The 26,855-nt window shown below is 39.8% G+C and overlaps 1 protein-coding gene across 2 annotated transcripts in view; it reads right to left on the bottom strand.

Moving 5' to 3' along the window:
- The window catches only part of CPQ (carboxypeptidase Q), a 173,617-nt gene that overhangs the window by 51,556 nt on the left and 95,206 nt on the right, over nt 1-26,855 (bottom strand). For both annotated transcript variants that reach the window (XM_061995505.1, XM_061995503.1), the window contains exon 5: nt 9,536-9,647. In XM_061995505.1, coding sequence (XP_061851489.1) covers nt 9,536-9,647 — 112 coding nt within the window. The remainder of the gene's footprint in view (nt 1-9,535; nt 9,648-26,855) is intronic.

Below are 26,855 nucleotides of genomic sequence, written 5' to 3'. Positions count from 1 at the left end.
GCAGTGAACTGCAGAAAAATCTGCCTTACGCTTTTCCAGTCACATTAGTCATGGGTATAATTCAGATGTGAGTTACAATTTCAATTTTAAATAAGTTTTAAGGGGGAAAAAAGGTCTAATCAACTCCTTATGAGTTAAATAAAATGCAATTTGGGTCATACCTTAAAATTCTGACACGCATTGTTTTAAAAACGTTTTTGTAGTTTTCTATGCCTTTCTCCTATAAAACAGAAATGTGGTTGTGTGAGACCCATGTTTACATCTATAATAAAGTTGATTTGTAATGCTGGCAAAGAGAAGAAACAGAGGAACTATGCAGAGCACCTACCACCATACATTTCTCCCTTTCTTGTGTGCATACAGATCATCACCTAGGAATTTAAGCAAGCCATGGAAAAGGTATGATGGCTGGGATTCATCAGGCTGCTGTAGCAGCAACCATAGAATGATAGGGCTGGAAGGGACCTTGAGAGATCATCTAGTCCAATCCCCAATTGTATCAGGTATCCTGCCTTTGGTGCAAAAGAGGAAAATGTGTCCTTTTCATCTACTTGACTCCTGATATTCGCTGGCTCTGGCAGCTCCCCATAGCAAATATTGTTTTACATGGAAGAACCAGGATTCCCAGAAGCACTTGGAGTCACAGAGCAGTACACTTCTTGATCTCACATGGTATGCAGACAAGACTGAAAATGAGCTCAGAGCACCAGACAGCAACCAAAATGGGGAAACACTCTATACCACAGTCCATCACTATAGTGGTCTTTGGAATGCAGCCTTTCCTGAAGTCTGTACTGACTACACCAACACAGGCAGGAGTTCAGAGAGCAGTAACTGTCAATGTCTGACACCACTGAAGTTCAAGCAATTGAAAGAGGTAAGTTTGCGATGTGGCAAATTCACAGCACAGCCACTGTGCTTCTTTCAAAGATGTACCTTGTAAACACACAGACCGAGCAGTAGCTGGTGGACACGTGCACCACTGGGTTGTCAGGGCACCAAGAGTTGGCTAGTAATGGAGCAAAAGAGACCTAAACATACATAGTCAGGGAAAGATAAAAGCACATTTCTAAACAAAGAGAAAGAGCTTGTGGGTAAATGTTGCTGAAAGAAACCTGGGATTATGAACAAAGGACCTGTTGACTATTTGATTCTTCCTGTACTAGCAGAGATGAGTCTCTGAAAATAAACTAGACTGTAGTGTCAAGTAGCAGACCCCATCAGCTTCTCTTCTCAACAGGAAAATAAGGAATTGTTTCCAGCTGTTTTAATTAAAAAGAGACACAATAGTTACCATATATTAAGTTTTTCAGAAGAAAGCAGTGAAATTCATCTATCAAAATCAACTGCATCTCTAACTCCAGCAGCCTCTTTACTGCAGTTAGGAGGTTTAAAATGTTATGCTTGGAAAGCTGACACTGCCATATGACCATCTTCTCTATTACTGTTGGTATTTAGTTCCCACAAGTTCCCTTTAAGGATCACACATCTCTAGTGCTGAAGCTTGAAGTGGCTTTGGCAGGGCACTCTCCTGGGGTGGGAGCAGGGCAGGGTGCCTTGGCTGGGAAATGCCACTCAAGTAGGTGATGCAGGAACACAGCTGGATTTAGAGCAAGAAGGTAGAGACGTCTAAAGCTCTGAAATCATCAGATACAAACTATCTCCTCTTGCTCAAACACATCATTACACTAGTATTAGTCCTGAGCAAGATCAGGATGGTGGCAGCCACAGGCTTGAATTGGTGGCAGGGGAACAAAAATACCTCCTTCACAGAAATTGGCAACCAACGTTCAGAGCAGGATCAAGTCCCACAGACTGTCTGTCCAACCTGTATAGACAACTGAAGGCAAAATATAGCACAAAAATAAATCTGGGCTAATTTAATGATGATTTTTTATGAGTAGCTGCTTAACTAGTCTTTTACCATACCTGGAAAGCCAGCTTCTTTTGTAAACCTCATGTGACACAAGGACAAAAGAAACTGTTTCAAATGACACCAGAGCATTAACCTGACTAACAAGGCATTGGCCATCTGCAGAGACATCCCTTCTTGCACACAAACTAACAAATGTAAAATCTGAGGATTATAAATGCCACCTGAAAACAAGATGGGTGTGAGGTTTCTAGACTGTAATTAGCAACACAGCTGTTGTTCTGCAAAACTAGAAAACCCCAATTTGCTTGAGTGCTGTCTCTTCTACAGCTTCCAAATGCCCTCACACCTCAACAGCTCATGCAACCCTCCATGGATTCCCTCAGCTTAAAGTCCTTCTGTCATCTTTAAATTAGCTCCCCCCTTATTTTCACTACTGCCATTGCAATATTTGCTACCTGTCACACAGGGTTTAGAGACAGATTTAAAAGGTGTTTACGTCAAAGCTACAAGTGTGCTGATTAACCAGGCATTCTTCCTAACTCTCTTTGTCCCAACTGGGACATAAATGCACTTGTCCACCTCTCTTCAACCATCCATTTGCAAAGAACATCTCAGAACTTCATATTCTAAGTATTTCTATGCCTCTACCAAATATAGTAAAAATTGACCAAAAGGTTAAAAACTGCAAGAGGCTGTGCTGTGGAGGGAGGCAGCTGCCAGATACAGCTGCAGGCAAACTGCAAATTGTACAAACTTACAGCCTCAGACACCCTGTCTGCAGTTATAAAGGGTAATTTCTTAAGCATCAGAAATCCTCAGCTAATCACAACAGCCCCAGCTCCAATGAAGGAATGGGAGTTTACCAGTTCAGTCCAGCTCGCCCACTGCCTCAGTGCCTCTGAGGACATCTTTATTCTCAGGAAAAGGAATAAAAGCACTAACTGGCTGAAAGTTCCGGCTTTCTTCACATAAATAACTTCTGTGGAAACACTTCCAGTTCTTTGTTTTTTAAGCATATAAGCTGTGAAGCAGCTCACCACATTTCTTGCTGATCAGCAGTATATATAAGCTTCGAGAATTCCAGGAAAAAAACTAAAAGACTGGTTTCTTTTTTTCTCCTTTGTACTTCATTAAACTTCATCATTAACCAGGAGAAAAGATTGCTCTGGATAACGTCAGTCAACACAGCCACTAGTTGGTGAATTTTTCTGAGATTAGCTAAGGGCAAAGAGAGCAGCTGCGAGAGTGCAGTTCATACAGAGAACTTGAATCGGGTGCACTAAGGAAAACACTTCTGTTCAGTAAGGAGATGTCTTCAACTAGTTCTGGTATCAACAAGTGCACAAGCAGGTGCTGACATTCACCTGTATGTTGCTGAAAAGGATGTCTCAAAAGTGAAACTGCAGCCGTGCAGAAGAGAGGGTTCAGTTTTCTACTTGGAGTGGCTATGGGAAAGCCTCTTTGAGCAAGATCTTCCTTGCTGAAACTGTAACCATCTAAAAGTCAGGATTTTCTCTGAATTTACTGCTTATGCTTTCTCCCCTGAGAAGAGAGAATGGCACCTCCACCAAGTATACCATTCCCATCAGTCTGGTGTGGAAGATGGGTAGAGACATTACAGCTAATAAATTTCCTGTTATTAGTAGATATGTTAGTAATGTTTTGAAGATTGTATAACTATTACCAGGGAAACATATGTGCTCAAATAAACCCCTGCATTGCCTGTACACCAACGCACACAGCCTGGGGAATCAGCAGGAGGAACTGGAGATGTGGGTGAGGATGCAGGGCCGTGATCTCATTGCAATCACAGAATCATGGTGGGATAACTCCCATGACAGGAGCACAGCCGTGAATGGTTATGTGCTATTTAGGAAAGACAGGCCAAGGAGATGAGGGGGTGGAATTGCTCTCTATATGAGAGAGCAGTTAGAGTGCATTGAGCTCTGTCTGAGTGAGCATGCTGGGGGTTGAGTGTTTATGGGTGAGAATTAAGGGGCTGGGTAGTGTGGGTGATACTATTGTGGGAGTTTACTACAGGCCACCTGATCAGGAAGAGGAAGTGAATGAGACCTTCTACAACCAGCTGAGAGCTGCCTCACGATCACAATTCATGGTCCTCAGGGGAGACTTCAACCACCATGATATTTGCTGGCAAAGCCACTCAGCCAAGCACATACAGTCCAGGAGTTTCATACAGAATGCTGAAGACAACTTCCTCTCAAAAGTCGTTGAGGAGTCAACAAAGAGAGGTATGCTGTTGGACCTTGTGCTGACAAATAAAGAAGGTCTGGTTTGGGATGTGACGGTTGGAGGCACTCTTGGCTGCAGGGACCATGAGATGGTAAGGTTCTGCATCATGCGGTGAAAATACAGAGCAGCAAATAGGATTGTGATCCTGGACTTCAGGCAAGCTGATTTTGGCCTCTTCAAAGACCTGCTTGGAGGAATCTCATGGGCTAGGATTCTAGATGGTAGAAGTGCCCAAGAAAGCTGGTCAGTCTTTAAGTGCCACTTCCTCCCAGCCCAAGACTGGAGGTAAGAGGCCTGTGTGGATAAACAAGGAGCTACTGGATCAACTTGAGGAGGAGAAAGAAGTCTACAGAAGGTGGGAAAATGGCCTGGTTCCTTGGGAAGAGTATAGGAACGTTGCTAGAACATGTAGCGATGAATGCAGGAAGGCTAAAGCCCTTTTATAATTAAACCTGGCAATGGAAGTAAAGGGAAAAAAGAAGGGCTTTTTCAAATACATCAGCAGCAAAAGGAAGATTAGGGAGAATGTGAGCCTGATGCTAAATCAGGATGGTGCCCTGGTGACAGAGGACACCAGACAAGGTGGAACTACTGAATGCCGCCTTTGCTTCAGTCTTTCCTGCCAAGGCCAGCCCTTGGGAAGCCCAGTCCCTGGAGGATAGTAGGATGATCTGGAGAATGGAAGACATTCCCTTGGTGAATGAGGGTTAGAGACCTATTAGGCAAGATGGAAACTCATAAGGCCATGGGTCCTGTTGAGATGCACTCACAAGTGCTGAGAGAGTTGGCTGATGTTACTGCTAAGTCAGTCTCCATAATTTTTAAATGAACATGGAGCACGGATGAGGTGCCTGAGGCCAATGTCAGTCCAATCTTCAAAAACAACAACAAGGAGGACCTAGGAAACTACAAGCTGGTCAGCCTCACCTCTATCTGCAGAAAGGTGATGGAGCAACTCATCCCGGTCATCTCCAATGTATGAAGAGAAAAATGGGTTGTATGAGTGGATAGTGAGTGTGGTGATCAATGGAGCCAAGTCAAGTTGGAGGCCTATGGCCAGTAGGGTTTCACAAAGGTCAGTTCTGGGACCAGTCTTATTCAACATCAACAACCTGGATGAGAGGATAGAGTGTAGCCTCGGTAAGTTCATTGATGACACCAAACTGGGAAGACTGGCTGATTCACCAGAAGGCTGTGCTGCCATTCACCAAGATCGCAACCTGGGAGTCCTGGTTGATAATAAACTAACCATGAGCCAGCAATGTGCCCTCATGGCTAAGGAGGCCAATAGCATCCTGGGATGCATCAAGAAGAGCATGGCCAGCAGGTCGAGGGAAGTTCTGCTCCCCCTCTACTCTGCCCTGGTGAGGCCTCATCTGGAGTCCTGTGTCCAGTTCTGGGCTCCTCAGCTCAAGAGGAACAGGGAACTTCTGGAGAGACTCCAGAGCAGAACTACCAAGATGATTGGGGGCAGGTGCATCTTTCTTATGAGGAAAGGCTGCAATATTTGGGACCGTTCAGCCTGGAGAAGAGAAGACTGAGTCCTCCTTGACACAAATATTTAAAAGGTATATATCAAGAGGATGGGGAGGCACTTTTTTCTGTTGTCTCCAATGACAGGACAAGTGGTAGCGGACAAAAGCTGGAACAAAAAAAATTCCACTTAAACATAATGAAAACTTCTTTACTGTGAGGGTGAAGGACCCCTGGCACAGGCTGCCCAGGAAGATTGTGGAGTCTCCTTCTCTGGAGGTTTTCAAAACCTGCCTGGATGTGTTCCCGTGCAACCTGATCTAGGTGGACCTGGTTGAGCAGGGAGTTGGACTAGATGACCTTTAGAGATCCCTTCCAGCCCCTAGCAAACTGTGTTTCTATGATTACATGTGTAATGTGTCACTATTATTGTGTCTGAATATCTACAAAAACACCAGAAAGAGAAAAAGATATCAATATGGTACAGAAACTGCCAGCTCAATTAAATAAAAACTAACACTGAAAATTCAGGAAATATAAAGGCTAACACATTAACTGGTTTACTTAGAAATAAAAGCAAAAACTGTTACAAAATTTGAGGCAAGAAAACAAGCTGCACTGCTTACAATAAAACATAACCATCATAAACTGTAATTTTAATGACTTTTTAGTGAATTTCATGTATTTGGTACCAAGCCAATAGCTATTAAATGGCTGTTTGGAAGGAGGTTACATTGAAAGTAGAGAATGGTATTTAAAATATAATAATTCTTCAAGTACTGTACTGAATTATCAAAATCCTAACAGGCACAACTTATGTCCACTAGCTACATCCAAGGGTCACAGTGATATCATGATGAAGTACTCGGAATAACTTGCTTTCCTGGAACGAATGGACCATGGCAATAATGTCAATATTTCTCCCTAGGCGATACAAACTTAATGTTCTAGAGTTCATATTTCAGAATACTCACTTCAGCTTTAAGATCATATCACCATAGCTGTAAGATCAGTTACACTCTGGTAACTTTAGCCACAGTTTTTATGGCTACACAATACAACATAGCTTTAAGACTCTCAGAAGACAGTAAAAAAAATTTACACGTGCTTGCTTGCAGTCAAGCCAGTTGAGTTGCTGATCCTCATGTCAAACATATTTGACTAGTCTGAGACTAAATTTATCAGGGTCAAAAGCATATTAAATCAAGTCTCCACCGTTGAAAATATAATGCTCACTCAAAACATAGTCTGTGGAATTGATTTTAAATGAAGCCCACTAATTTGTTTCTTGTACAATCTGCACAACTGTTATTTTGCTGTGCCTTTTGTCAGATTTTCTGTGCATTGTAAGATACAAAATCTGCATTAAACAATTTGCTATGGAAGACAATCTCTGGTGACCAGGAAGTCCTCTCCTAGCCTTACATTCCTGCAGAACACTGATATAACAAGAACTGTGCACAATAGCTGTCCAGAACAGAGGGCATCAGTAAAGATTCTGGCATTTCCCAGATAAGTAAACAGCATTTCACCACAGGTCGTATAGCAAATGCATGGGCTACTACCAGAGAGAAACAAAGGAGAGTGTGATGCATTTCAGTCATGCATGTAGGGAAACCCAGTGAATAAGAATTATACAATGTCACCATGAACTTGTCCTTAAGAGACACAATCCAGCTTCTTCTGAATGGAATGGAGTCAGCAGAGAGGCTTTTTTTTCCCCTGAAGGTAGTGGTATCATAGGCAACATTCCAAGAACCTTAAAAGATTAAGAACAATAAAGCAGAGTAGGCCTAGATTCTTCTACAGAAAAATCTCTTTAGTTTCCTTTTCAAAGTTCAAATATTAAAACAGATGAACCTTGGTTTTGGTTGCAGACTGATATTCCAGCCATTCTGAGGCTAGGAAAATGAGAGATAAACGGTTCCAATAATGCAAAATAAAGGAATAGGAATTAACAAGGATGTCTGATGTTCCCCACTGCAATTAATCACATAACAGAGCTTGTCTACAAAGAGCTCTTCAAGAAACACTGAGATTTTTCAAGTGCACAAATCCTTCTGATCAGAAACAAGGAAAGTTAATTTCTTGTTTAAGCTCTCAGAGCTAAGAGCAGGAGCAGCAGCTGATTTTAGCTTTTAATGCATATATGGTACATTCCTCTTGACTACAGGTTATGATTCTGGAAAAAGGAAATAATGAGGAAAAACAGATTACATCTGATGAAGGGGGAAAAGCATCCTTGGATATCAACTTGAAAATCTAAGAAGTCTGTTTTAAACTAGTTTTAAGAGATACAATGACAAAAGTCCATATGGAAGTTAAACCAACAAAAAACCTGGAGATCTAGCAATAAGACTGGAATGTGCAGTTTAGAGAGCAAAAATCAGACTAGTCTATGGAAGACTAGAAACAGCAGGACACCAGACCAAACTTTGAGAGGCTGGGTATTTGAAGAACACCCTGTGCAACCATAGCTCCCTCTTGCACATACACCACTCATCTTACCTTGTGGACCATCTCTCCCACCAAACCCTATGTAGACCATGCCCTTTCATAACAACATACCGTCTGCAGCCCACTTCTACCCATGAGTCAGATGAAGCCCATAACTGAAGGAAATTTGCCTTTCAGATCTCACACAAGGGGGCTGTGCAAACCAGAAGACAGTAGTCTGAGAAAGTCCCCATAGTTATTTTTATTCTTAGCACTTTTGGAACAGGTATATCCAGAAGTTTCCTTTTCCTCTTTCTCTCCTCCTTTATCTACGTTTAGCATTGATGGCATAGGAGTTTAGTTCAATTCATGTTGAGCAGAAATTCTGGAGGAGACCAGCAAGCCCAGGGTTAACAGCCGGTGTGCTAGAATATTGACTTCAGAAGAATCCAGCTGATCTACAGACCAAATTCTAGAACCAAGTCACCTTGTCACCCCTCCTGATGACCAAGAATCATTCAAGGAAATGATCCCTGGAAAAAATCACCGTTCTTCATCCCACAGACCTGTTGTAGCAGGAGTGCAAGGACTCAGCATCAAATGTTGCTTGGTAAGACAAGAGTCCACAACATTTGACAGAGCACCATGGCTAAGCCAAATTTGACAGAGGTGTATCTTTGTAGTGATGTCGCAAGAGTGTACTTCCTCTGACCTGGATTTCCTTCACCAAGGAAAATCAGCAACATGAAAGAAGCATAATCAGGAAATCAGCCCTCAAGTGCAAAGCAGAGAACAGAACATTTTGGTGGTATAGATGTATCTATCAATAGTTGCTGGAATAAGTCCAGGCAGGATATAAATCTACTTAGAAAGAATATTCAAGGAAAAAACAAATCCAGTGAAATATATGCATTGGAAATACAAGCTTCTGTGAAGTTTTGAATAATTTTTGCTGAATATCTTTACATGTAGATGAAAAGGAAAAGACCAGAGGCAGGGTCACTGTCTGGATTCAGTCTTAGTTACATTCCCTTGAGAGACATTTAGATGAAATTGTCTTGAGATGTTACCAAGAGCAAGGTAAGGGTTTGGAAACTAAGTTGAGTAGCCACTGTGAAAGCAACACATAGGACAGTGAAAGATTTAGGGATGTGCTGAATGATGACATTTGCTTAATAAATATCAGTGACTTCATGAATCTTTATCTTCATCAATAGTGAGGAACTCATTAAGACCAAATGGAGTGACTTCCTTCTAAGGTACCTAAATATTATCATCTTTGATGATGTTGACCATGCAGACTCAAAGCACTTTCTAGATCATTGACTCATATGTTGCTTTTGGATGACCCCTGTGATGAAAGAAGTTTAACAGACAAACTTGCAAAATATTTATACCAAGTATGAATATTTGCACTCAGAGGAATGGATGAAATAGAAACATATAAATGTCCTGGAAATGTAATGCATTAAAAATATTTTAAAATTAAATATTTACCCAGATCCTTAACTAGTGATAATGCTTCCCATGATATAAATGCTCCACCACCATCATCCATAGCTCCTTGCCCAACGTCCCAGCTGTCCAGATGTCCACTGACCAATACAACCTGGAAAAGCAATTATGAGAACATATATCTACATGAAAACACTGAAGCAGAGAAGTAATTTTATCATCTAAGCTTTTTAGTAGTTTTGTCATAGCTTTGGCTTTTTAGTTTAGAACATAAGGAAGGAAACTTTTCGAATAAAACTAAAGCACTGTTGTCTAGTTGCTGAATATAAAGCTGGAATGACCAAAGGCATCTTACTCCTTCAAACCATTGCTTAAATCAAACTAGATATGCTGTGAGGAATGTTTAAATGAAAGGTTTTGCCCTGTACATTAACAAAATGCATACTTTGCAGAGATACAAGACTGCTCCATTGCAGAATGGTGAAAATATCTTTCATTTTCCAGCTGCTTAAGCCCTTAGGCATGAAATTTGATTAATCTTATTTTGGGAAGGCATAAGGAAGAAACATGAACTTAGACTGAAGTGTGTCCAGATAGTGATTGTTGTTCTGTTATGTATCTATGGTACTTGCCACAGAGGACTTCTAATTTATTACTGGATCACCTATGTGCTAAAACAATGACAAAGTATTTTATAGTTCAATTAGTCATAAGAATATTTTAAATTAAAAACGACATGGCAGCAAGTCCCAGATGGGTTTCTGCAAAGAAAATGTTGTGGCTATAGCAGAATATAGTAGTATATGCATCTCCAGAAACATCCACTGTCAGATCTGAACTCTTCAAATGTCAACATCTTGCACCAGGCCAATACCAGAAGTGAGACAGTTCCCTAAGTGGACCTGAAGCTGAAGGGATGATGGATGTATCACTGTAATTGGGAGGTCAAGGAAGGTCACGAACTCTGAGCCAAGAAGGCAGTGTGGTAAAATGATGCAGTAGGACAAAACCAAGTTACTCAGGAATCTTTGAAGAACTTTTACCAGTAAAGAGTGCCCTTAGGATAGGGTGGAATTAGAGAGCTCAGCACTGAGGAAAAACTGAAGGAGACCCTGGAACATCAAAGCCTGCATCTTGCCCAGAACTTCTCATACATGACGGGATGCTTTGCACTCTCTGGTTGGCTGATATCAAACAGATCTCAGACCTCTAGAGGATTTAGAAAAAGGTGAAAAATAGCCATTCCTCCTGACATTTCCCTAAGGGATGACAATCTCCTGGCATACCATCTCAGTTTTCATTCATCACACAACAAGTACTTTAGCAGTGAAAATGAGAACATAAGGAGTTGTTCCTATTTTCACCCCTGGAGGGTGAGAACCTGTGATATCAACTGTGCAGCTGACATTGTGAGATGTCAACTTGGGGCTGAGGCATAAAATTCTTTTTTTTTTCACTTCACATGAGAGAAATCTTAGTATGTTTTCACTGGTTATTAAAGTTAATGGACAAACAGATCATGGCACAACAAAAAGCATCAAGGGCTCATCAAACAACCATTTTTTTTTCATCCAACCAAATGCCAACTCAGGTAACACAATTAAAAGTTCCCTTTGTATGAAATGAAGGCCAAATGGACAACTAGAATGCACTAAACTAAAAATTCAGAAAATACACTATGAAATGTTTATAAATGTGTGCATTACAAAAACAAAAGTATCATGCTTTAGAAGCTAGAAAAGATTGTAATCAGAATCTGAAGAGCAGCTTACTCTTTCCTTCTCTCATGCTTCTATTTTCTTTTGTGTTTATCCAGCCTTAACTCAATATGTACTTGCTTTCCAGTACAGACTGATTTTCTTGGTAGTAGATAGACATACTGCAGCCTTTATTCCAAAATGTCCCTTCCTTCAAAAATGCTTAAATTTGGACATCAGATCCCTCTGTAAAAGCCTCAGATTTACTCAGGAGGTATTCCTGCAATTTAACATCCAGATCCTCCCAGGCCTTGTGTGAAAGACAGCAAACAGCATATTTTCCAGGGATGCTGCCCTGCAGTAGAAGTACTTAATCTGCAGCAACCCTCTGCTACAATAGCAATAAAACTTGAAACTAGATAATCTAAGAAAAGCTATGCCAGCTTTGATGGCAGTAACATTCCTGAAAGGAGAGTAGAAAGCAAGTGGTCACTGCGGTACTCTTTGCTCTTTTTGGTTATTTATAAAGGAGGACCAAGTGCACACAAAGACTGGCATGCAGGTGGTAAGGGCAGAGCATAAATGAACTCAGTTTTGAAGGTTTGGGATGCATGTGCAGCCACATCACGATGCCCCTATGGAGGACAGAATTCAACCACCAGCACACTGCAGCCAACTGATGCAGACTCATTACTATCCACTCAGTAAGGAATTTGCAAATAATGAATTTTAAGAAAGAACAGAAAAGGCTCTGAGTGAAAGCACGTCTGTGGTTTGAAGGATGTCTATTCCACAATCTCAAAATTGCCATATAGTTTGTTTGTTCTTAAAGTAAAAACTGGTTTTCAGAAGATAACTATTCACTCTCCTGGGAAACAGAGCTTCAGGCTGAAGTGAATTATTTAGAACAAGTTTGTAAACCTATTGAAAGGGAACCAAGTTTACAATAGAAGTGATGCCTTGTCTTTAGCAGTGAAAGAATAACTTACTAATGCTGTTCCCTGGCAGCAATCTCAACATGAGTGTCCGAGAGGGAATTACTCTTCATTTCTGTGAAATAACACATTGCAACAGTGGGAAATTCTGAATCAGAAGAAAGTAGTATAATCCCATTTGGGGTTACAGACTCCAATCTTAAAGCATCATTACCAACCCCAGAACATTATACCAAAATAGATCAAGGTTCAAGAGGATTGAGAAAGTCAGATAATTTTATGGATGAACTTTTACTTAAATTTACTTCAGTTGCCACCAAGAGCAATTATATGAATGCAATCATTGTACTTCTCTGTGAGAGTTTTTTCAGAACAGTTGTTTTATTAAACTATTATACTTTTGTAGCAGCTGCTAAAACAAAAGTTTCAGTGATCCTGCTGATAGCTAGCAACAGACATTCTTAAAAGAAGACACAGTCATAAAATAACAAAACATGTTTATCTTGGTTTTTAAGCAGATTTAATGTTTCTGAGCAATGAATGGAAGTATTTCTGAAATTCACTCTAAACTACTATATTATTGGAAATAATATTACATAGTAATAGGATTCTAAGTTTCTGTACAGGTAGGCTAATAACACAGAATCCCAGAGTGGCAGGGGTTGGATCTAGAGCTCATTCAGTCGAACCACCTGCTAAAGCAGGTTCACCTGGATTGGGTTGCACAGGATCATGTCCAGGTGGGTACAATCTCTCTGGGCAGCGTGTTCCAACAAAGGAGTTAAACTATGAAGGATGTAAGCTATCAAGGATTATTGCATCTACCACATTGCTTTCAAATCTGTTATATGATTCTCAATTCTAAATCTATACATAAATTAATCACTCACATTTATACAGAATAATAAGCTAAACATGAGCCAGCAATGTGCCCTCATGGCCAAGAAGGCCAACGGCAGTCTGGGATGCATCAAGAAGAGTGTGGCCAGCAGGTCAAGGGAGGTTCTTCTCCCCCTCTACTCTGCCCTGGTGAGGCCTCATCTGGAGTCCTGTGTCCAGTTCTGGGCTCCTCAGCTCAAGAGGAACAGAGAGCTTCTGGAGAGAGGCCAGCACAGGGCCACCAAGATGATCAGGGGAATAGAACATCTTTCTTATGAGGAAAGGTTGCGGGAAATTGGGCTGTTTAAGTCTAGAGAAGAGGAGACTGAGGGGACATCTTATTAACATCTATAAATATCTAAATGGTGAGTGTCAGGAGGTTGGGACATCCCTTTTTTCTATTGTAGTTAGCAACAGGACAAGGGGTAATGGGATGAAGCTGGAACACAAAAAGTTCCACCTAAACATAAGAAAAAACTGTGAGGGTGAGGGAGCCCTGGCACAGGCTGCCCAGAGGGGTTGTGGAGTCTCCTTCCTTGGAGGTCTTTGAGACCCACCTGGATACATTCCTATGCAACCTGATCTAGATGGACCTGCTTCTGCAGGGATGTTGGACTAGATGATATCTAAAGATCCCTTCCAACCCCTACCATTCTGTGATTCTGTGAAAATATCTGTATAGGAATGTCAGCTTGTGTCAACAAAAATGTAATTAACTGTATATAAATATAAGTATTTGTTTTGAATGTGCAGAGAGAGCACAAGCAACTACATGGGACAGTACAAATACAGCAATACACATTTGCCAAATTAACGAAAAATAAATATAGGATAAGAGAATTTGCATGCAACATGACAACTGGAGATCTGGCTTTCCCACAGCGATCCTGCAGTGACACAGCTAAGAAATGCTACTCTAGACAGAGTCCTGAGATAATATAGCAGAAGGGAAACTGCACAAAATGTTTCAAACAAAAGAGGAGCTCTTCTATTTCTTTCTGCATTAGTGTTATGTCCTCTATTGCATGTCTTTAAGTCATACCCAGCATTTCAATCAAGTATATTGAAGTTTTTGAAACTTATACTATGTTTTATATGTATTTATATAGCTATTTATTTATTTTAAAACGAAGATGATTAGGAAGAGGAGACAGCCACTCACATATATTTGTATATATCATGCAGTTACCATTTTCTAAGAGGGATGTTTTTTGTCACTAAAAAATAATCTCCCATTCGATACGTAGTCACACATTCTTATTGCATTTGTCATGCAATAACTTCATAAAATGTAGGTGAAATTCTATTTGGTTAGTGGGAATTTTAAGAAAAGTCTATTCCACTTTTAGTTAGTCTCTGCAATCCCAGTTGCTCCTGTAGAGGTATAAGGGAAAAGTCTCATTCTATGCAACAATAGAGATAATACATGAATTAGAACAGAACTGTAACCTTTCCAATCCTAGAATTTAAGTAGAGTAACATTTGTGTCAAGTTGTGAAAACCAGCACACAGAGTAATTTCCTGTATCATGGGTTTGTGTGGAGCTGCTTTTTACTTGGTAACAGGGGCAGTGAGCTACAGTGCTGGTCCCAGTAAGCAGTTCTTGAAACATCCCCCAGCTCTGAGGTGAGCCCACTTCCAGCGCTGTGGGGGCAAATTTCACGCCTCTGTCATCACTATTTAAGGAGAGAAATCTGGAAACTGGAAACTCACGAAAAGCATTTCTCTATTTTGCTTCTAAATAGATCCACCTTAAGTTTTAGGTACCACAATAAGGTACGTTATTTGACTGGATATTTTTCCTTTGTGAATTCTCTCCCAGGGCATGGGATATCTATACAATACTTACCTTAAACACTTGAACATCGTCAACAGTTGATTCGTGTTTGGATCAAAATTAACAAAAGTTAGATAAGAATTAGGATCCCCTATTCAAACCAATCAAGAAATTGCCTATAAATTATCTCCCTCCCCAGATACTCATTACTCTTTTTATTCACAAAAACATGTTCACACTTTATAATTTACTCTTTTCCCTAGTCTCAAGTAAAATTTCTGACATTAACTAAACCATGACTGAAAAACACTTAATCCCAGCTTCTTAGAGGAATCCAGCGCCAGTTTCAGGCCTGTGCATCTAAGCATAGGGAGTACATTTTGAGTAATCTACCAGTTTGGAAAGCATGACAACCATGAATGGCCAGATGGCTTCAGTTTGAAAGGATCTAAAGATTCTCTTCATTTCACTGTGTTAACAGCGTGAGAACAAGGGAAAAGAGAAAGGGAGCATATCATGTACATAACTAGTGGGCAAATAAAACAGCTGGCAGGACTAAATTTAAGCCCATCATCCTTAACTTGCCTTTCATCCTATGATTAAGTAATATCTTCATCTACATAGACTTGCAAATTAAGAGTAGTAAATCTGGTGCTGCAGGTTTAGGATCAATTAGCATCATCTGCAGTAGTGCTTGCAAATACATTCTGGAAAACATCAGCACCAAGCAATATACTTTTCTAGTGCTTACCCACATAGAAAAACTGGCACCAGTGTCCACAGCAACCTTCGTTTTTCAAAGTCATTCTGAGTCTGCAGACTACATTATCTTTCTCTCTTTAGGAAAAATTCTGTCATCTCAATGGAAAAAAATGTTGGTGCATAACAAGGTTTTTTACCCTGACCCATTCTCTTTTACCCTGACCCATTCTCTTCCCTACTCCACCTCAAACCTTTCACTCTTAAACTCACACAGCAAAATAAACAACAAAGTAAGAACTCATCCTACTTGATACTTTATGTCTGGGCAGAACTACATTCCTGTTTACAAGCCAACATTCCTCAGCTTTTAAAATATTTACAGTAGTTATTTATTTCTATCATGCAGTAATACTCTGTAAGTCACTTGGCTTTTGCATCAAAGGCCTTCCAAAATCTAAAGAAATCAGAATATGTAATCCTGTGTGCTATAGCAGCATAGAGACTGCAGCAAATGCATCACACATAATTTTCCTCTCTGTAATCCACCCCAACTTGTCCAAAAGAAACTCAAAGGAAACTTCTTAAAAGCTGCATAGTAAAGATAACCATTTTAATAGCTCTTGCAGAGATATTGCATTTTGTGTGTATACTATCATTATTTCAAGTTCAGCATCTCCATATTTGGGGAAGATATAACTGATAAAATTGAATGCCCATCAGTAACATAGCACTATATGGCATAGTATTAGAACTAGACTTACATACAAGGTTCCATATATACACATAAGATACATATTTTATATATATATTTATAAAATCTCCTGCATTTAAAGATGTGTGGTTCATTACTACAAAAAAAAAATATTTCTTTGACCAGTTATGTTCAACACAAGTGAACTTCAACAGCTAAATTGAAGCATGCAGCTATATCAGAGATATTCAGTGGTAAAAAATGCTTACTTGGTAAAAACTTTTCATTAAAATTTACTCTGACCATTTCCCAAATACTTGTTTTGGGCAACAAATATGTGAAAAGAAAGATTTTTGTTTTTCTGAACTTTTGTGGGATCTCGACCGGCTTGAGAGCTGGGCAGAGAGGAATCTCATGAGGTTCAACAAGGACAAGTGCAGAGTCCTACATCTGCAACAATCCCATGTACCACCAGTACAGGCTGGGGGTTGACCTGCTGGAGAGCAGCTCTGCAGAGAGAGATCTGGGAGTCCTGGTTGATAATAAGCTAAACATGAGCCAGCAATGTGCCCTCGTGGTCAAGAAGGCCAACAGTAGTCTGGGATGCATCAAGAAGAGTGTGGCCAGCAGGTCAAGGGAGGTTTTGCTCCCTCTCTACTTTGCCCTGCTGAGGCCTCATCTGGAGTCCCGTGTCCAGTTCTGGGCTCCTCAGCTCAAGAGGGACAGAGAACTCCTGGAGAGAGGCCAGGGCAGGGCCACCAAGATGATCAGGGGACTGGAACATCTTTTATACGAGGAAAGGCTGCAGGAACTGAGGCTATTTAGTCTAGAGAAGAGGAGACTGAGGGGGGATCTTATTCATATTTACAAATATCTAAATGGTGGTTATCAGTATGTGGGGGTATCCCTTTTTTCTATAGTAGCTAGCAACAGGATAGGGTAATGGGATGAAGCTGGAACACAAAAAATGCCTTCTAAAAATAAGGAGAAACTATTTTACTGTTCTGATGAGGGAGCTCAGGCACAGGCTCCCCAGGAAGGGTGTGAAGTCTCCTTCCCTGGAGGTCTTCAAGACCTGCCTGGACATGTTCCTATGTGACCTGATCTAGATGGACCTGCTTCTGCAGGGGGGGTTGGACTGGATGATCTCTAAAGGTCCCTTCCAACCCCTACCATTCTGTGATTCTGTGAAAACACTAACTGCCTTCAGTTAAAAATCATGACCTAATTGTAAATTGGGAACATTACCACATTTAGTGGATTTCATTTTTTATGTATACTTCTTCAAATTAGTTTTTAGCTTTGGTGTCCAAATAATATGACTTCAGTGCCTTTTATTAGATTTCATGCACATTAGGAATGGTTCTTAAATAATCAGTCTAGCTGTCTCAACTAATTTACAGTCCTAAAGATACAGTGAAATTCAGAAAGAAAAAAATGATTAAAACATAAACTGTTCTTTCTACTTAATATGCACTGTAGTCAGTCTTAACTTCCAGACTTCCGATTAAATGATAAATCTGTACATGAAACAGAAGTGACTAACTTAGTCACTCAAGAATCCAACCCTATTATTGCTAAAAAGCTTATTAACCTTCAAAGAGCCTCTGTGTCACAATATATATTAAACTCTTTAAAGCTGAATCTCTACTTTCTAAAAGTGATTGAAAATCAAGTGTTCTCAGAAAGTATTGCAACCAAACCTCCCTGTTTCAAGTGAATCTCAAAACTACCGAGTAGTTAAATAGCATGGACAGATACAATTTATGATATATAGGACAGTAAAGGAGAAAATTAGTCTGAAAATAAGCTATTACTGATAAGGGAATTGTAAAAAAGGTAACCAGATATAGAAACTATATAAGCATTCAAAAGATAATCAAGTATTGAAATAGTTACCACTTTCATATTAAATTTTGGATTTTAAGACTTAACATTTCCATATTTAAGTTCTGTGGAAGCCTTTATTTCCTATTTCCTGAGCTGTAACATTTCAGAAATAATATCCTTCTTCATAATCCTCTATTTCTGAAATACAGATTTTAATATTTCAGCCCACCTCCAGTGGTTTTAAGAGGATAAATCATAACAATAACCACCTCTAAACAAAGCCAGGTGTCACTGAAATATCACTCACCCTTGCATAAATATTATATGGCAATTTAATTTTTTTAGTTGAAAGATTAGCCAAGAAACGCTGAAATACCCCTGTCTAAAAGCTGAGATAGCATCTGACTTGATGCAGAGAGAAACAATCCTTTTTCTACACTTATCAAAGGAAGATTTCCCTTACACACGTAGTAGATTATTTGTATAGGAAGAAAAGGATTATTTTATAATCTGGAGTCTTTGTATTTAAATATTTTTCACTTTAGAGATAGATACAATTCCACAATGCTACAGAAATAGCTATATTCCCAATGTTTTATCCTCCTTTTTTTTTTTTTAATCAGATATCACCATTAATCTCAACTGAAACAAACACTACTGCCTAGTGCTACTTCTTTCACTGAAGCATTTACAAAAACTGTCCTACTTGTACATGGTGACACTACTGGTAAGCACCTCTTTCCAAAACTATAAAAAACAAAAGTACATTTTTGCTCAAAAAAACCCCAAGTTATGATTTTCTCTCAAGAACTCTAGAGGACTCCTTAAGTCACACCCGTGTCTCACTAGCACTCCTTTAGAGCATTATGATGACCTAAATGTCCCAAAATCCATCCTGAGTAGTCACTTCTGAACTTCAGTCAAGAAAACAGACTTCATTTTACAAATCCCTCAAGAAGATTGCTGATGGAAGCAAGTCAAAACCACCTTTAGATAGCTGTAGTAACAGGAGGGCTACAAGAGAGGAGGCTTCAAAATGTAACACTTATGTCCCAATGCCAGACATCAAGCATCAGAGAATATTTAAGGTTGGAAGAGATCTCTGGGTGCTCATTGACTTCCACATCTGCTCACAGCAAGGTCAACTTGATCTTACAACTGAGTTTTGTCCAGTCAAGTTTTGAAAATCTCTAAAGATAGATACCATCACCTCTCTGAACAAACATGTTTCGATGTTTAGAAAAGTATTTTTCCTATTACTACACAAGCTTTTTTAAAACGTGCCCTACTGGGCCCTCACTGCAGCATTCCAAAGTCAAACTTGAATGCTGTCAGCTCTCAAGCCTGCCTTGTAGTTTTACATCTCCAGAAGCTTTTACTTAATTCATCACCACCAGCTGGACATAATGGAAATTCAGTTTTTGCCTTTTACCGCACCATTGTCTTTCTCTGTTATACTTACTAAAAGGAGTGCTGATCACATAATCAGTTCTCCCAAAACTGTCTCATCATCTCACTTCTACAGTCACAATGATCTATCAGAACTGGTGATGCCTCTTGTCCTTGCTATCTAATAGTGTGAGATGGCTCCATACCTTTCTGCTGTCATGGCAGAAATTCCTTATCTCTCGGTCACAGATTCACAGGCTTGTATTCACAGCTACAACTTCAGCCTATGACAGAGGCTTTTCTCATGCTGCTCTCTTCACCAGTTCACATGTAGGCCAGGTTCTTGCCACTTCTTCTCCTGATACTTAAAGAATTTAATTGTATGGTATGCCAAAACACTCAATTAGTCTTTCATTTGATTTCTGTAACTCTTTTTTATTTCTACAGCTTAGCCGACATTTCTGGCACCTGCACAAGTTTTCTCAGAATTTTGCCAAGATTATCCTTTTATTTGTCACAGAGTTTTAAGATTCTTATTATTCCTTACTATTTTTTTTTATGTGTACATAACATTTTTATTTCCCTTCCCCAGACACACGTTGCCTCTCTCTTAAGCTGCACAATAAACTCCTCAATGTGGTGCTAACTTCATGCATTTCCTGAAGTGCAGCAACCCACTGTGAGGAAGTTACTATGAAGTGATGACTGAAAGATGAGCACATGCAGCATGAGGAATGGGCAGAAGGAACCGAGATCTGTGTGTAGCTGCACTGCTACAATCTCCTTCGGGACTCTGAGGCATGGTGGGATGGTTTGTATGACCAGAAGGCTGCAAATAATGCGTGCAGGTTCTTTAGGAAGCACAGGCTGTGAAGGTGATGAAGGGGAGCTGCCCTTTATATGAGAACAGTGGAAGCTCCTGGAGTTCTGCCTGAACCAGCTGGGAGCTTATGGGTCAGGATTAGCAAGTAGACTGATTGGGGTGACACTGTAGTGTGTCTGCTACAGATAGCCTGAAGAGGAAGAAGCCCCACATTTGTAGGTCCCAATATCTGGAGACAGAATACAACAGAGAACAAGCGATCTAGGAAATCTCTGGAGTACACCAATGACTTTATTACAGAGATGACTGGGGAACCCTTGAGGGAGATGCTCTGCTGGACTTCAAACTTACAAACAATGAAGAAATGATTGGGGATATAAAGGTCTACAGTGAACATCCAAGAGAGCTGTCTGATTTTAAAGGATCATACTGAAGCTGACCACCTGGAAAGTAGTTTGGCATAGAAGGAGCTTAGGGTCCCAGCGGACAATTAATTGACAATAAGAGTTGTGCCTGTGCTATAAACAAGACCAAGGTCATGCAGGCTGTATAAGGCAGAGTATTGCCAGCAGGTCAAGGGAGGTGATCCTCCTCTTCCACTCAGCACTGGAGAGATGCATCTGGGTGCTATGTCCAGCTCTGAGCTCCTCAAAATAAGGCAGATATGAATATAGTGGAGTAAGTCCAGCCAAGGGCCACAGAGATGTTGAAGGGACTGAGTATCTGACAGAGCTGGGACAGGAGAAGAGAGGCTTGGGGGATCTCATCGGTGTGTATGAATATTTGATGGGGGATGTAAAGAAGATGGAGCCAGATTCTTAATAGTGTCCACTGACAGAACAAACAGGCACAAACTGAAACACAAGAAATTCTATTTAAAAGAAAAGAAATAAAACTTTTCTACTACAAGGGTTGTAGAACATTGGAAGTGCTGCACAGAGTCTGTGGAATCTCCATCCTAGGAGATACCAAAAAAACAAGCCCTAGTTGATGTAGCTTTGAGCAAAGAGTTGGGCTAAATGATCTCCTGAGATTTGGGGTTTTTTTATTACGACACTGATTGCAGAATGAATAAGTCATATTTTCTGCTGGCTCTATAAATAATCCCTATTTCTTTTGGCTCTGAGTACTTCATGAGACACAAAAAGCAGAACACAACTTAGAAATGTTCTACCAAGCCCAACTATGTCCTTCAAGATCCACACAGCTGAAGTACAACTGTAATCTTCAAAACCGTATTTAACTGGCAGAAGACAAAATACCTCCCTTTTACTTAGGTCAGTCAAAATCATAGTGCAAATTAAAGTTGAGATGAAATTCATTTTATGGAATCATTTGCAACTTTTGTCTAATAGTTTATGAACTGATGCAAGGACCCACAGAAACATTACTCGGCTTGCAACATGAAGTCTTTCTCTTACATCAACCCTGAAAGAACTGCTTTACATATTGTATGAGACACGTCTTCAAAGTCTCAACATAATTTTCAGATTACAAATCTTCTTTCACCAATTATAGTCCTTTCAGTTTGTTTTAGCTCCTGACAATCAAAACAGCACTTCTGTTGAGGCTTAAAGATAGACTTTGAAGATTAACAATTGATAATTTCTAAATTCAGATTAGTTATTTATATTGTATTGATCTCTTTATCAGTAAAATGGGATCCAACAACTGTTTATTTTGTAGGAATATAGTGAAGATTAACATTTAACCCTGTGACAGCATTCATGGAAAATAATAAGAAATGGAAACCCAAAGCCCCTGTGAGCTGTTATCTCCTTACACAAACAAAAACTCAGTCTACAATTTCTAGTACCTGTACACAGCCCCACACAAACCAAAAAGTCATATTCACAGAGATTTGGTTAAGTATTTGTAAATAAAACTGACAGATTCTCATTAGTGTATCAAAAACCCCAGAGTTTTGATATTAAGTGATAACTCATCCTTCATGTTTATCTATCCTTAATTTCTTTGTTTGTATACTATTGTGAAACTTTAAGTGTCTCTGACACAACTTTTCTCCAATATGGAGAGAGGTTGATTTAAAAAAAAAAAAAATCTGTAAAAGACTAGATGAGACAACTGTTGTCAGGATGATTCCCAGGCTGGAATTTCGGCTAAAATCAAGAGATTTGGTTTATTTGAGTTTCTAATGCAAGATCTCTGGAATGCATTTGGAGTGCAGGAGACTTCAGAAAAGCTGGTACAAAGTACATCTGTGACAAAGCAGGAAAAAACAGTGGCAACAGACATTTCAAGATGTTTGGCATAGCACAAGGCTTGAAAGCAGTTCAAGTGCATGAGTCATTTGGGCACTGTATGGCTACTGCCTGTTGCCGTCTTTTAATACATGAACATGTATGTCTAAAGAAGGGCAATTAAGCTGGTGACGAGTCTGGAGCACAAGTCTGATAAGGAGCAGCTGAAGGAACTGGGGTTGCTTAGTCTGGAGAAAAGGAGGCTGAGGGGAGACACAGTCACTCTCTTCAATTACCTGACAGAAAGTTGTATCGAAGTGGGAGTCGATCTCTCTCCAAGTAACACGTCACACAACAAGATGAAACAGCCTCAAGTTTCACTAGGAGAGATTTAGATTGGGCAGTAGTTAAAAATTCTTCATTGAAAGGGTTGTGAATCATTGGAACAGGTTACCCAGAGAAGTAGTGGAGTCATCATTTAAAATACATATAGAGGTGCTGAGGGACCTGATTTAGTGGTGAGCTTGGCAGTGTCAGGTTAAGGGTTGGACTCAATGATCTTAAATGTCCTTTCCAACCTAAAGGATTCTATGATTTATGCTGAGTATAAAACAGTGCTTCCCTTGCACAGAACAGACAGCAGATATATGTCATAGCTCTGGACAAACCTTGGAGAAAGGAGAAATTCAATTGCATAAGAGAAAGGGGGAAGATAAACAATTACCTTGTTCTGCCTCTTCCCAAAACCATGGTGTGATTACCACAGGCATGGTACCAGAAAATGGAAGTTATCTCATTTGGAACTGGTCCAGCTTGTGTGAAATGTTTGAATATTCATTGGAAGGGACCCGAAGAGTAATTACAACACATATCCCAAAAAGAGATGGGTGTCCTCATGGCAAGAGTCTGGAAGCAAGTCAAGCTATGCTTTGCACATGGGTCTCCATCTTTCCTCTATCAAGCACCAGAGGAATGGATGCAAGTTGGTTTAATCTCTGACATTTTCACAGGCACAAATTTCTTCAGGTCCCCCATAGCACAAGAAACTTCCTGAGCTTGTGAGAATGTTCACAATAGAATTCTTTTCCCCATATCAGAAAATCCAGCTCAGTCTAGGTTATAAAGATGGGTTTGGGTCATGGAGGTTTCTGCCTACTTGGACCTAATATCAAGTTTATGTCCCTAGGCCTCTCAAAATCTGTCAGTGCTAATACTCCCTGTCACTTTCACCTTAGATTGAATCGCTGACCTTCATCTCAAAGGCTGTGTGTCTCATTGCCAGTTCCCTCTAGTTTCTCTTCCTACAGCTACAAGTTGAAATAACTTATTTACTTAACTACCCCTGCACCCCCCAATTTCACACATAACAGAGGAATGTATGCTCACAGAATTTCTGACATCTATATAGCACTAGCTAAACAGCTGGCAAGTACCACTGACTGCTGTTTGACACCAATCCTCAATTACTTCCAAAATAAGCACTAATAAGACCCTATATTCACTCAGTCTCCACAACCCTGACACTGAATGTAATAAAGATTGTTGAATTTTCTAATGAAACCTTGTGGCATACTAAAATTATTACTGCTGTTCTATTTGTACTTCATTTCATATCTGTTTCTGTTGAAATGAACTTAATTTCTCCTTCAGGCATTGTTCTCAGAGGCTCCTATTCTAATTTTACTAGGTTTTGTGCTTTTAACTTTCAGAATTAAACACAATGGTTATCACAGTAGTACATAAAACTGATTATGTATCCTGGATTAATAAGCTTGAAAGGCATGTTTAGTTAAGATTGTATCAGGGCTGTACCTGCTTAAATACTTTAATGACTGAATGTTACAAGAAACCTCTTCTAGCCTTTAAATAATCTTCTGACAAGATTGCATAAAGAAAATGAAAGGCATGAGAAACTCCTAAGACATCCACTGCAGTCCTTGTTGTCAGATGTAACTACATGAAAAATCTGATTCATACGTTTATCATTTGAGTGCATTCAGCAATTTTTATTCCCACATTAGTGAATTTAATAAAACAACAATTTGAGAATAACTGATAGGAATCTGTAGTTCTTTCTAAACTCTTCTCCTCCCACTGATGCTTTATAAAATTTACTTCTGACTTTTCAAGACATTCTTGGATGTCTCAACTTGTTTAAAGAAGATGCTCAAACATTGGCCAGCATTTCTTATGTCTACCACTTTCTTCTCAAAAGACTGAAGCCTTTATGCAGCCATTTCCCTTTTGGTCCACATACGATAGGGACAAACTGAAGGGAATGTGAGTCACCAGTTGTTTCAAAGGTGGTAATGTTGGAGGCCATTTTAATTATGGCTTTGAAAAAATGCTGATTGCAAAATAAGGTCAGGATAAGCAGGAAACTTCAACTTTTATTAGACTCATCTTCCTGGGCAACAGTAAGTATATGTTCACCTGTATTTTGCATGTTACAAATTAAAAATAAAGAAAACTAAGTTGTTCTATTAGTTAGAGAAAAAAAAAGACAAAACTACTCTGCTACTGGGTTGCTACTCCTCTCATTCTGAAACCCCTCAGCTCAGCAGGATAAGTCATTTGAACAACAGGTGTCAGACATCCTCTTGGAAAAAGCTGGTCCGAAGCACAGATCCTTTGCAATGCATCTATCCCTGAAATAAGTAAGCTGCATGCTCATTTTCTGAAACCACCTACATTCACATAACCCAGAGTGTGGTTACAGATCTCACTCTAGTAACTGATGTTTACTCTTCCCAGATGCAGGACATTGAATACTAACATTGCTGCCATAATTACACCATTATAATTATAACTGAGCTACACACAAGGCAAAAAGACACAGAACTGAAATGTTTCTAAGACAATGCCTACAAACTTTGCAATCTATCAAGCAACCACATAGTTACTTTCTCTTCCAAATTGATTTAGAGTTACTCTACATTCTCTGGTATACACACCTTTCAAAAAAAACCTAACAAAAGGTAGTTAATATTTTATTTCTTTAAAAGGACACAAGGAAAGATGTTAGTAGAAATAGTAAGGAAGTCAAATGAGGTAAAGAGAAAGCTGCAGATGAAAAGATCTGCATTTCTGTAAAGGGTTGACTACAAATCAAGTATGTCACTACAACTGCCCATGACTTGTTGCCAGTATTATCAAATCAGCATAGGTCTGAGGGGTAGAAATTGATATAAACTGCAACCTGGGAACAGATACTATTCAGTGGTGTTGTAACATGACCTTTGCTCTGAGCAGATCAGTGAAAGCACAACTGAGTACCAGAAGTTCAGAAAACACACAGAAACACATACAAAAAATTTGATAAATTGCCTCAACACTGATCTGTGTCTATTGAGATAAAGAAGATTCTCATACTAAGGACATAATCTCTGCAAATGACCACAAGAAAACACTGAGACAGAAAAACAAAACCAAGACTGAAAATCAGGCTGTAAATGTATTGCAGAAAAGCTTTTATGTGGTTACGACAGACTTGATTTTCCTCTGGGAAGAAGGACAAAGCACAATAACAGCTCAAGCTACATTGAGCAGGAACTGCACTGGCAAAGGATGGATGTTAAACATGCATTTTATGTAATAACAAATGTTGTGCTAGAGATGCCAATGATTACTCATCATGGGGTTTTCTTTGTGTCCCCACACAATACCTTTGCTGTAGCTGCAATGACAGTGCCTGGAGATAGAATAACAGAATCACAGAATCATTATAGTTGGAAAAGCCCTTTAAGATCAACCAGTCCAATCACATTGTCAGGACCATCACTAGACTAAACCATATCCCTCAGCATCTCACCTGCACATCTTTTGCATATCTCCAGGGATGATGACTTTATCAACTCCCTGGTCAGTCTGTGCCAGTGTCTAACAACCTTCTTGGTGAAGAACTTCTTCCTAATCTCCAACCTAAACCTCCCCTGGCAAAATTTGAGCCCACTCCCTCCTGCCCTATCTTTTATTACAAGAGAGGACAAATTGACCCCCTTCTCACTAAAACTCCCCTTCAAGTGTTTGTAGAGAGTGATCATATCTCCTCTCAGTCTCCTCTTCTCCAGGCTAAACAGCCTCAGCTCCATCAGCCGATCCTCATCAAACTTGCTCTCTAGATACTTTACCAGCTTTGTTGCCCGTTTCTGGACACACTCCAGCACCTCAATAACCTTCTTATAGTGAGAGGCCCAGAAATGGACACTATTCAAGATGCTGCCTCACCAGTACCAAGTACAAAGGGACAAGCACCTCCTTGTCTTGCTGCCCACAGTATTGCTGATACAAGGCCAGGATACCATTTGCCTTCTTGGCCACCTGGGCACACTGTTGGCTGGTGATTAACGTTTCCAGGTCTTTTTCCTTGAGGTATCTTTCCAGCCACTCTGCTCCAAGCCTGTAGGTTGTTGTGGCCCAAGTGCAGGACCCAGCACTT

This window comes from Colius striatus, chromosome 4, assembly GCF_028858725.1.
Source record: "Colius striatus isolate bColStr4 chromosome 4, bColStr4.1.hap1, whole genome shotgun sequence".
Taxonomy (NCBI): domain Eukaryota; kingdom Metazoa; phylum Chordata; class Aves; order Coliiformes; family Coliidae; genus Colius; species Colius striatus.
The sequence above is the reverse complement of the archived record's forward strand: the minus strand, read 5'-3'. Positions and strand labels throughout refer to the sequence as shown.